Source organism: Notothenia coriiceps, unplaced genomic scaffold (genome assembly GCF_000735185.1).
Source record: "Notothenia coriiceps isolate Sejong01 unplaced genomic scaffold, NC01 NC01_scaffold00000442, whole genome shotgun sequence".
Taxonomy (NCBI): domain Eukaryota; kingdom Metazoa; phylum Chordata; class Actinopteri; order Perciformes; family Nototheniidae; genus Notothenia; species Notothenia coriiceps.
This window is the reverse complement of record NW_011333143.1, coordinates 1-11,896: the sequence shown is the minus strand read 5'-3', so window position 1 is coordinate 11,896 and position 11,896 is coordinate 1. Positions and strand designations below refer to the sequence as shown.

At 40.6% G+C, this 11,896-nt stretch overlaps 2 protein-coding genes across 3 annotated transcripts; both read right to left on the bottom strand.

Moving 5' to 3' along the window:
• Nucleotides 1-280: 280 nt before the first annotated feature.
• LOC104953126 (ubiquitin carboxyl-terminal hydrolase 42) lies at nt 281-8,146 on the bottom strand. Of its 2 annotated transcripts, none has more exons than XM_010780057.1 (10): nt 7,986-8,146; nt 5,683-5,932; nt 3,180-3,386; nt 2,148-2,258; nt 1,823-1,922; nt 1,224-1,291; nt 1,035-1,105; nt 840-922; nt 621-732; nt 281-535 (listed from the first exon to the last, which is right to left on the bottom strand). In XM_010780057.1, the coding sequence occupies exons 2-10, from the start codon at nt 5,921-5,923 to the stop codon at nt 365-367; spliced, it is 1,164 nt and encodes a 387-aa protein (XP_010778359.1). In that variant the 5' UTR covers nt 5,924-5,932; nt 7,986-8,146; the 3' UTR covers nt 281-364. The 2 variants fall into 2 exon arrangements, with proteins under 2 accessions (XP_010778359.1, XP_010778365.1); XM_010780063.1 differs by lacking the exon at nt 7,986-8,146 and adding an exon at nt 7,110-7,696.
• A 602-nt stretch (nt 8,147-8,748) lies between these two features.
• On the bottom strand, nt 8,749-11,205 carry LOC104953143 (eukaryotic translation initiation factor 2-alpha kinase 1-like). Its single transcript, XM_010780070.1, has 4 exons — nt 10,956-11,205; nt 10,758-10,837; nt 9,337-9,570; nt 8,749-9,126 (listed from the first exon to the last, which is right to left on the bottom strand). The coding sequence occupies exons 1-4, from the start codon at nt 11,170-11,172 to the stop codon at nt 9,013-9,015; spliced, it is 645 nt and encodes a 214-aa protein (XP_010778372.1). The 5' UTR covers nt 11,173-11,205; the 3' UTR covers nt 8,749-9,012.
• Between the last annotated feature and the right edge of the window lie 691 nt (nt 11,206-11,896).

Here is an 11,896-nt window from a genome sequence, read left to right as displayed (position 1 = left end):
TATGCCTCTATATGTGTATGTCTGTCTGTCTGTCTGTCTGTCTGTCTGTCTGTCTGTCTGTATGTGTGTGTGTGTGTCTGTCTGTATATGTGTGTATATGTGTGTGTGTGTGTATGTATGTATGTATGTATGTGTGTATGTATGTATGTATGTATGTATGAATGATAAATATGTGAACAGCATAGTAACACAGTGTTAATGTACTCTTTGAGCTGGAGAGAAACGTTGTTCTAGGTCAAGACCTGGGTCTGTTAAGAGCAGCAGTTGTTGTAGGAACGCTGCGTCTAACTGTTGCTGAGAGGTGTTAATAGACTGCTGGAGAGGCAAATGTGAGCATGTGTACTTGGCAACGGCAGCTGATAGATTAGAACAGTGGTGTGATCAGTGCCAGTACCTTAATATAGCAGAAGTAGTGTCCGGCATGACAGCTGAACCCAGAGTGGACCAGCACAGCGAACAGAGCGTAGAGATGCGGATCTCCTTGAGACTGAGACATGAAGGGCTGCAGGTCCAGATACTCCGGATATTTCACATCCTGGTGGGGAACAAACAGCTGATTAATATCAAACAGGTGCTGTCCTTTAGCTGGGACATGGCTCCGGATGTTAGAGTCACGGTACCTTTGTGAGTTTGCCTCCACTGAAGTTTGCAAAGCGTTTGAGCGACAGGGTGAGCACGTTGGAGCTGCGGTGGATGGTAAATTTCTTTGAGGCGGTGACCATTTTTTTGCACCTGAGCGGAATAAATGTTGAGTTCGTTAGCAGGCGAATGCATAATAGCTACACAAACAAATACAAAGCTGATTGTTTTTGAATGATTGTGTCTGTAAAACAACTCACTTTGTGCATTTGTAGGCGTTTTCTCCGTCCAGCTGTTCTGGCTTTACAAACTGCTCCAGAGCCTTTGAGACACTGGGAGCCGTCTGCATGGAGGGAACATGGATTTCAGTATAGTTCTTAAGATCTTTGCAAACATATGCATTTTCTTATGCAATTACAGTTCCATAAAAAGGACTTTAAAAAAGTTCAGATTACCTTTATTTCCAGAGTTATATCCAAAAACGGGTCAAATGTATCGGATACGGCTTTGCAGTTTAAACATTTAACTGGAAAAGAAAAAAGGAGAGTTTGATGTTAGCCTAGAAAAAGCTGTAAAATCATAAATAAATAACCTAATGTAAAAGAAACAAATCAAGAATAAGAAGTCCAATACTTGTCACATACCTCTGGACCTCAGGTAGCCGCCAAACACTTGATGGATGAAAGTGGTTGCCTGCGTTTGCCTGTCCAATCTAAGGATGAAAAAGACAGTTAGAACAAAGACGTAACTGATTGGTTGCCTTATTAATAAAGAAACATGTTTTCTGGCTGTGCTGGAAAAGTCCTTTCACAGGCTTACACACAGAGTCACAACATATTACAGCTGAGAGACTAGGAGTGAGGAATTAGAGCAGGAGTAATTAGTTGAGAGGCCTCCTGTTGCTGCTGAATGAAAATCGCCTTTATACTCGTGGTTCTTAAAAACCCTTTTATTCCCCCGAGGACCCCAATGGTCAGTCCAGAGTGTCTATTAAACATGCATGTGTCCTTCATAAGTGTACGTAACCTACTTGGCAAAAGCGTTAAACCTTTTTTTTATACGTTTCTGCAGGAAAACATTCATACTTTAATGTTTCTGCAAGATTTAGACTGGAAGGTATTTGCAGTAAGTTAAATACATCAGCATGTACGTACAGTTAACTTACGGACCCATTTAGCAACTTAAAGGGATATTTAATCAACTGGTATCCTTAACTGCGTAGGGTTATAAGTAGAAAACGTACTTGGGTCCAGGTAAGCAGGACTTTTGCATAGCATCCACTGTGTACCGCAGGAACTCGTGCGCATCCTCCTGGCTGCCATAGCGGAAGTGCTTAGCAATCCCTGTGAGACGGGGAAAACACACACACAGTTAAATATGTCAGAAGTTGATAATCGATGCCACACTTACTCGTAGATGTTAGGTTGAACAAATAAGTCAAAAGCCTGTTGCAAACTACCACCAGAGAATTTCCCTCCAAAATGTAAAAAAGGTAAACAGCTACACAGCGCCTCCTGTCAGTCATTTCAGGTAAACATTTTGGAAAAAGTTAAATGACAAACACTTACTTTTGAGTTCATTGAGCACACCGATGGGCTTAATGACATTCCCAGAGTTGGCAAAGACCTGAATGATGTGGTTTTGCATTGTGCACATCATACAGAACCCCGGCTCGTGACCTGTGGCCGAAACAGAGGGGCAAAACATTGATGAGTTAGACTTGAAACAGACCAGGAAGCAGCTTATAGTCAAGAAAACTTTATTGTCAATCTTCAAGTTTGTGTGTACAGACAGATCGAAATACTGTTTCCCACAATCCCGAATATAAAAACAATGTATATACAAATATGTGTGCAAATATGTATATATACACACACTGTCAAAGACACATTTTTGTGCACAGATTAAGATCTAAATAAAAATCAACTGACTGTGTGAACGTGAAAATGAATAGAATATCACCTTCAGAGCAATCTGACTATTATAACATTAGCGTTAAGAAAGCTTACTTAAATATCTGCCAAAACATAAGTAACCGGATCAAAGTAACATTACGTACAGTCCGCGGCACTGTGAGTGCAGACCTCGATGTGTCCCATTATCATTCATATCATATCACATCATAATGTATGTTTCCTTATCTGATTCAGCTTCTTGAGCCGTATCTGGCCGTGCAACACTCACAGTGTCACATACTGTATGCAGAAGTATTATTTTAAGCAACACATTAAGTTGACGAAACACTCGAGTCAAATGTAATTAAAGTCAGATCCACTCGTGTCTTAGAGGGGGAAGTGATATCACTGCAGCTATGTGGCTTTTATCCTGGATAAAGTGTTTAAGTCATGGATGTTTAAAGTTTAACTTCTTCATATTTGACTAATATTAACGTTCACTTTTCATACAGGAAGTATGACGCTGCGCTGTCAGTACGCTTCTCCATGTTTGTGATTGGTCAAATGTTGCTAACCGCGCCCCTTTCATGTAAACAAAAACACAACAATCAAAAAGTACAAAATAACAGTCACTTGAATAAAGAACATGATGTGATAATAACTCAAGACCGTAAAGTGAGGCGGCACAATGAAACACTGACTTACAGGTTTTAGAGTGCTCCCGAGTCAGCAAGTAGTTGGCGAACGGCGGGGTGTAGGTGAGACACTGCAGCGCCGAGTTGAGGAAGCAGGTGTTCCCCATGTTCTGCAGACCGGCACCAATGCGCTGAACCTGAGTCCACTTTAGGTTGAGCCGCTCTGGAGGGAAGAGGACCTTCTGGGGCGTGTCGATGCCATCTCCACTGCTTATCACTGGAAACACAGAGACAACAATATTCATAATAACAGATTTAGGAACAGGTTATCAACAAGTATCTGTATACATGCTGAAATAGATGTTAGGGCTGAACAATTCATCTGAATCTTATCAAAATCACAATCTGGACAACAGTTATATCCAAATGGGTGGAGGAGGTAATATATTTTTTAGAGACTAAATATGTCAAACATAATATTCTAAATTAAGTATTGTGTTTCTCAAGAGATTTCCCGGCCTAAAGATCCTCTCAAAAACAAAACACGATTATTTTTATATATCTTCAATGAAAATGTGAACCATGAGGCAGAAATGGCCTTTCCCTCCAAAATCACATTTGCAATATCAGTCCAATAATACCTACATTTCCAAATCCTTCAACCCCACTGCATATGTAAACACATATTGATGTACATACAGCATAAAGTCAATAGCTTCCAGTTAAAAGAGTGATAAGTGATCTCATCCTGACAACCGAGTAAGACTGGAAAATTATTTAAAAGAACAAGACAAGCAATATTTATTATTTGTGTTCCTGCTAAACAAGTCAGGCGGCTGCTCTTCATAAACAAAAACCAGTTGCGTCACAGGCTCAGGAGATTGATCTTGGCCTCACTTCATAACTGGACCGGTTATGTAACTATGGATGAGAGTAGAATGGAAGCAGCAACACAATACACCCACAAAACCAGTTGTGTCACACTATCGTACGACAGCAACCATGGTTTAGCTTCATTTGTGCTGCTTGGTGTTACTTATGCATGTGAACAGAGGAATTTCCTTTAATGGCGGGAAAATATAATCCTTAAATCCGTGTCCGACTGTCCTGCTTGACAACATGGGAGGGGAATGTGTGTAGTTTATCACACAGCTGATAAATGGAAAGATCCTGTACCTCCATATTAAACTCACTGGATAAGAGATATCCTTTTTTTTCCTGAAGATGGAAAGGATTAGGTTTTCTCTGAGTGGCTCCTCAAATACATTTGGGAAAATATAGGGCCCCTTCTTCAAATGTGTTAAGAGGATAAAGTTCCCAATCATTCCGGATTCAACTTTTGCATTTTGGAGGGGTCCCAACACTGGACAGGTTGTCGCGGGGAGGAGGTGCTGCCGTACTGACATTTATTGTTTATTATTGACATTTTTGTTTTAGCCGACTGGTTTTCTATTTATTTGTCTGTTTGTCTTCTGTCTGTGTGGGATTTTGTTTGCCCAGAGGCCTGCACTACGAAGCCGGATTTTCGCTTAGCCGGCTAACTTCAGGGAAAACTCTGGGTTTCCGGTCCTACGACGCTGGTTCACTTCTTAGCGGGCTAGATCTCCATGGTAACTGATGCTGAACGGCTAACCTAGGTTCCAGGATAAGAGATCAACTCAGTGAAAGCACCGCCTGCTGACCAATCAGAGCTCAGTGTGCAGATTTTAAAGCGATCAAGTCATATTACAGGAGAAAGGAAATACAGAAAAACTGCCGTTGCAGGAAAGACGGCCGGCAAAAATCACCGACTGTGTGAACGTGAAAATGAATTAGAGCAATCTGACTATTATAACATTAGCGTTTAGAAAGCTTACTTAAATATCTGCCAAAACATAAGTAACCGGATCAAAGTAACATTAAGTACAGTCCGCGGCATATCACATCATAATGTATCATATTCTCCTCATCTGAGTCAGCTGAGCCGTATCTGGCCGTGCAACACTCACAGTGTCACATACTGTATGCAGAAGTATTATTTTAAGCAACACATTAAGTTGACGAAACACTCGAGTCAAATGTAATTAAAGTCAGATCGTGTCTTAGACGGGGCAGTGATATCATAAACCTGTTAATGTACGCATTCAAACACTTTTTCTGTTACCAGCTGTATTCACCTTGCAGGTGCAACTATGTGGCTTTTATTATTATTTTACTATAAAGTGAAGATTTGTTTATCTACTTTTGATACATGCTCTAATAGAATAACTGCATGCTGTATATATTTATATTTTTACGCTGCTATGGACAATCTTGCAATAAAGATATTAATATTGAAGTGACTGTTATTTTGTATATATTGATTGTTGTGTTTTTTATCTTAATGAGTGCATATGTGTCTGTTGATTGTGTATATAGGATATACATATTTTTATATTGTATAATTGTATTTTTGTATTCGGGATTGTTGGAAACAGTATTTTGATCTCTCTGTCTGTACACACAAACTGAAAGATTGACATTAAAATTGACTTTGGACTAATAAACCCAATAAACCAAAAACAAACCCAGCAGATAAAAGCCCTGGCTCCTACCTTGCTCCTTGGGCCGGTCCCCAGAGGAGGCGGTGCTGTTGTAGACGGCGGCTCCCGGCGTGGGGCCCAGGCAGCCTCCTGCCGCCTTCATCCTGGGAGAGTCGCTCGACATAGTGGGACCCATCGCCCAGCTGCTGGAACAGCTGCCATCCATCCCCGCGTCTCCACTGGTAAAGGGAGATCGCTTACACCCCACTGACTCGTGGTCAGAATGTTCTGAAGATCTGTCAACTATGGTCATTGTTCATTGCTGTATGAGGGGCAGAAACAGAAGAACACCGTTTTACGAGGTGCTGAAATGCAGATCATGTTCAAAGTTTTTGTTTTTCAGAACATCTATTGTGTGTGTTGCTATCATGTGTGACTAAAGTCTGAATTAATTGACAACATCAGAACTTTTTAATCGTTATAAAAAAAAGACACCCAGAATTAATTTGATTAGAGATCATTTAGATTACAACCACTTAAAGCCATATCCAGAATATAATAACGTCTCAGTGATCCTACTTTACGTGCAAGCAAATTAATAATTCATGTTTTATTGAGCAAAGTAACCAAACTCAGTGGGAGCTCAAACTATCAGCCCTGAGTTCCGGTTGCATGTAAATTTTATTTTATTATTATGATAAAACAAGACACTACAGAGGCTTAATGTGGGAGTAAAGTCCTGTCTGACAGATTAAACTGATCAAAGTCTCAATAACAAAAGCTTTGAAAACATAATAGCAGGGAATGTATCGTGAATGATGTTCTCATTCAACCTCTACCTGTATCTAAAAGCTAAATGAACTTGGCTCTCTGAGGTAGAAATCAGAATCACAAACAGGTTTGTTGCTAAGTAGGTTTACACATACCAGGAATTTGCCTTGAAGTATATGGTGCATACAAAAACACAGTTAAAGAAGATACAAAGTAAGAAAAACAACCAAAGAAATAAGAAAAACTATTGTAAATTAAGACATATAACTGATTTAAATTAATCTGGATATACCAAAAAAACAACATACAGTAAACTATGGCAAAGTACTCAGAATAATAAAATATGTGTAGTATTGTTATGGAAAGTGGAAAGCTATGTTGATGCTGAGAGCTTGTGTACAAATGTGCAACTCAAGGACACTTCCATTCAAAAGGAAAAGCCAGAAAACAGTGGTAATATATTAACTTGTGTTAAGAATATTTTAAACACGACAAACTTAATACAAAGTCACCTAGTAACATGTCTAGTTCAAAAACCCCGACAGAGGAAATGTGCTGGTTGGAAGCACGTTTACAACAACAGCTGTTCCCTCCCACCTGCTCTGGCTCACGTTGGCTAACAGACGGCTGCTAGGCCTTTACACGCAGCGTCTCTAAACCGCACCAAAACTCGCTTTAAACCCCTCTTTTACTCATTGTTAGAGACAGGAAAGCGATTAAAAACTCACCATTCACACCAAAAGCAGGAACAGAATGACTGATTAGCAGCAAGAGGCTATCGAAGCTACGAACACCATGGAAACAGCGACCGTTACACATAGCTAGCAACGGAGCTAGCTACCACTACGTGCGGTAGTATCGATGCTAACCAAGGAAGTGCGACAGCCGTTGAAGCCAATTTTGTGAATGGCTGTAGTGGCCAAACGGTTCTACTACAACTCCCGTGACGTCATTTTGGCTCAAAAAGACTTTCCCCCATTGACCAAGAAACTTTGCAATTCCTGCAGATTGATTGTCACAATAATATCGTAAAAGGAATACATTAATTATCTATCTATTTCTCTATTAATTTCACTGAGCCCAGCGCGGGAGATCGGATGCAGGGCTTAAGGCGAAACCTCGACTGCGCATGCGCATGCTCAGTGGGCAAAAGGCCCCGGATGATCCTGGTTCTTTCTACAGCTACAGTCGCTTCATTTTGTGCTTCAATGCGCCACTGAGCAACTACCATAGGAATGAACTGAGATCCGCCTCCAACGCTGTTTCCAGTCGTCTTTATACAGCCATGATGCTAACCATGTTAGCTAGCTCGTCACGATGGAAGCTGAACAACGGCGGGAAATAACCGCGGGAAATAACGTAAATAAATACTATAAACGCATAATAGCAGTTTTTTGTTTACAACGCGTTGACCGGGGTAACTGGAGGTCTAAGTAGCCTAAAAAGGAGGGGCTCGACACCGGTGGTTGTGGTGCTTCTCTCTCCGACATGACAGAGAACCGGTCTAAGGCTACTACAACTAATCAGAGCCACTCAGGTGTACAGAAATAACACAGCTGCAAGGTTAAAGTAGCACTGAATCGTAAAATCAACAAACCACTCACCTGGAATCTGTTATGAATACGTTAGTAGCGGTTGTAAATCCATTCCTTATTTCCAGCGGGTGTCCGGCGGTGAACAATGACGTAGCTAATTGCCCACGGGTACATCCGGGTACCTGAAATGAAACGAGGTCTCCCATTGGTCCATTCCTCTGAGAGGGAACGTCTTTTGGGAAGATCCGTCGCATGTACACCATAAAGCATCTTTGTGTACACTCCTATGACCTTTGTGTAGTATAATTTATAATACATATGCACTTTATATCCATTAAAATGTAAAATAAGTGGTTTTAGAATAACTACGTTGCCATAAGCAGCAGAAAGTGACAGCATAATTTAATTTATCCATGCTGAAATGCCCATTTTAAGGAATGTTTATGCAGTACCCAATGTAGGCCACAATATTTATACTTTTAAAAGTTGTCAACATAAAACTGAGCATTCCCATGGTCCAAAAACTCAACCTTTTAACCACAATAAACCACATGTACAGGTCACAGAACAAAGACATGCGTCTGAACATTGAAATAAATGTGCCCTGTCACCATGAAAAATAAAAATTGAAAGGTTTAACGTGTCCATACATGTTTTTAATTTGCCGACAATGTGCAGAATCTTCTTCAGGAACAAGAGGCTGCACAAAATCATGACACACATTGTAAATTCTGCTTATAGGTCACTTTTTCAATTTGTTATAAGTATACCCCTTCCAAAGCAACATCTCAAATGATCAGAAATAACATAACACTTCTTCCCAGACATCCCACATGATGTAGCAGCAGTAGTTTTTATTGAACAGCTAAATTAAAATAAATAATTGCACCATTAGATTCAGGTGTACAAGACACACTCAAATGCGCACACTCAAATGCGCACACTCAAGCGCGCGCACACTCAAGCGTGCGCACACACACACACACACACACTCTCTCTCTCTCTCTGCCACTTGTACCAAGCGAGCAAAACATGGTACAGCAGTGGGTGAATAAATCCAATTTTGATAGTCTTTGAGGCAATTACTCTTTAAGCATTAGGACTTGTCCGACTCAGAGGGGTCTGAGCTCTGAAGCCGACTGATCTGTCTCCTCAGCTGCATGATCTCCTCCTCCTGCTCTTCAACCCTTCTCTGCAGACCATGAATCACCTGAAGAGGAAAAAGAAAAGTTTGTATCGTAGTTATTATTAGGATTATTGCTTTTTGTGTTGTAGTCATTATTAGGATTATTGCATTTTGTGTTTTAGTTATTATTAGGATTATTGCATTTTGTGTTTTAGTTATTATTAGGATTATTGCATTTTGGAAGCACAATAAGTTACCAGAAGGTTAATATGTTTCAAAAATATCCCAACATACTATGTCTTTACTGCAGAAGAGTTCACTCTGTAGAAGCTCGCTGGCTGTGGGCCGAACAGCTGGCTCTTTACTCGTCAGCTTCATGATGTTTTTACTCAGATCCGGCCATCTCTGGCAGAAGGAGTCTGGGATTTTCCCCTCTTTCAGGTCCCCGAGGGTCCGGACGCGCTCCATCTCGGTCCCAAAGGGCTGGAAAAGCTCCAGAGCCAGGACTCCGATGCTGTACATGTCTGACTGAGGGAGCAATAGCACATGACATTTAGAATTACAGCTGTAAAAAAAAGACATTAGAATTAAAAATGATGATTAAATGAAGCTCAGCGTAAGTTCTTTCAAGAAGACTGGTATACATTCACTCCACTGCTGCTTATAATCAGCTCATCACAGGCTTTCTGTTAACCTATTACATTCACCACAATCTCAGCAGCGAATCATCGTGCTGCAGCCAAACTTTAAAATGGTCTCCTCTCCTGCTGTCAGCTGGCGCGGGATTTCAAGTTGTCATGCTGCTGCGCAACCCTCTCCCATCACTCCTTTGCATGTCATGCTGCTGACCACCTCCTCCCCATCCACCTCCTTTCATCACATCCAGTGCCAAGAGAGCTAATCCAAAGACCTCATCCCATCGCCTCATCAAATCCAGATCTTCAGCATCATCACCAGTGTCTAGACCCCGGGAGGTTCTCTATGCTCACGGCTGCATTTCCCCCTTTAGATATACGATTTCAGGATCTGGGTCTAATCGCCAAAGACTTAACATTTATCATGGCATGTGTCAATAAATGTTCTTTAAACAAAATGAAGTCTCTCCTGATTGAAATAAAAGGGGATGAAGTTTGTAAAGTATAGGACATGGTTTCAGCCCACTTTACAAGACATTTCTGAAATGATAAAGGATATCTATTTAGTAGAGAAATGTACCTTTTCTTAAAAGCAATAATCAAGCCGATTTCCTTATTTCTTATTATTTAAGGATGTAAATAATTAACTAAATTATTGAATAATCATTGTTCTTTACATTTTATCAACACATGTGATGTTTTACATACTGTCTTTATGAAAGAATGTTCGCTAATTGTATTTTTTCTCTTTTGTGGTGGTTGCTTGTTAATTCATCACTTTCTTTGGCCTAAAAATGTGCAATATCCATACATGAGTTATAATAAGAAATTACTTGTAATTATTGCTTGTTTTGTTTGTATTTTATTCTGTGGCTTTTTATTTGATTGTATGTGTTTCGGTTGCATTATCAAGCACTTTGCCTTGTGTTTAATGTGCTAAATAAACTTGTCCTGCCTTGCTCAAGAAAGTCCTTTGGTAGTAAAACAGAATATTTTTTGAAATACACTTAATTAAAAATAACAGTGGCAAAATATTATAGCACGTATATATGTAATTTTTTTTAGTATGAATATGTTTACCTTTGAATCATAATGGGAGCCCCTCAGTTGTTCTGGTGCAGCGTACACAAAGGTACCAACACCTGTGGTATGTGAGGAATCTGCAAAAATACATCAGAAAGTGTGACTTTAAAGCATAGAGCGCCATCTAGTGGTGATACTGTGAAGTACTGTGTTGTGAAACAAAAAAAACGATTTAATAAAAAGGTGAATTATTACCAGTGCTGGGAGAGGTGGAGCTCTTATGGCCGTCCATGAGGATGTCCTTACAGGCCAGGCCAAAGTCCCCAATACGAACATGGCGGTCACGGCCATGGAGGAAAATGTTTCTCGGCTGCGGACAAGAGACATTAGAATAAGTTACCTTAGTAAACGGGTACAAAACACAGTGGTGGAATAAGTACTCAGATGTGTTATTAAAGGTGGGGTAGGTCATTTTGGAGAAACCAACTCGAGTGCGCTAGAATTTGAAAATACACAGCCGGAAAAAATCAGCCACTTCCTTACAGAGCCCCTCCTCCAACACACACGAACGCGCACATGACCAATGAGGGCACGAGATAAGTTTGTGCAAAGATGGAAGGCTGACAGGCAGGTAGGCCATCCAGTTATTTTAGCCGGGTCGGCTAAAATGATTGGTCGTGCTTTTTACAGTACTACGGCTTCCACAGATGACATTTTTTAATGGATTTTTTGTCAAAGCACTTAAAGGTGGGGTAGGTAATTTTGGAGAAACCAGCTGGAGTGCGCTAGAATTTGAAAATACACAACCGGAAAAAATCTGCCACTTCCTTACAGAGCCCCTCCTCCAACACACACGAACGCGCACATGACCAATGAGGGCACGAGATAAGTTTGTGCAAAGATGGAAGGCTGACAGGCAGGTAGGCCATCCAGTTATTTTAGCCGGGTCGGCTAAAATGATTGGTCGTGCTTTTTACAGTACTACGGCTTCCACAGATGACATTTTTTTATGGATTTTTTGTCAAAGCACTTAAAGGTGGGGTAGGTAATTTTGGAGAAACCAGCTGGAGTGCGCTAGAATTTGAAAATACACAACCGGAAAAAATCTGCCACTTCCTTACAGAGCCCCTCCTCCAACACACACGAACGCGCACATGACCAATGAGGGCACGAGATAAGTTTGTGCAAAGATGGAA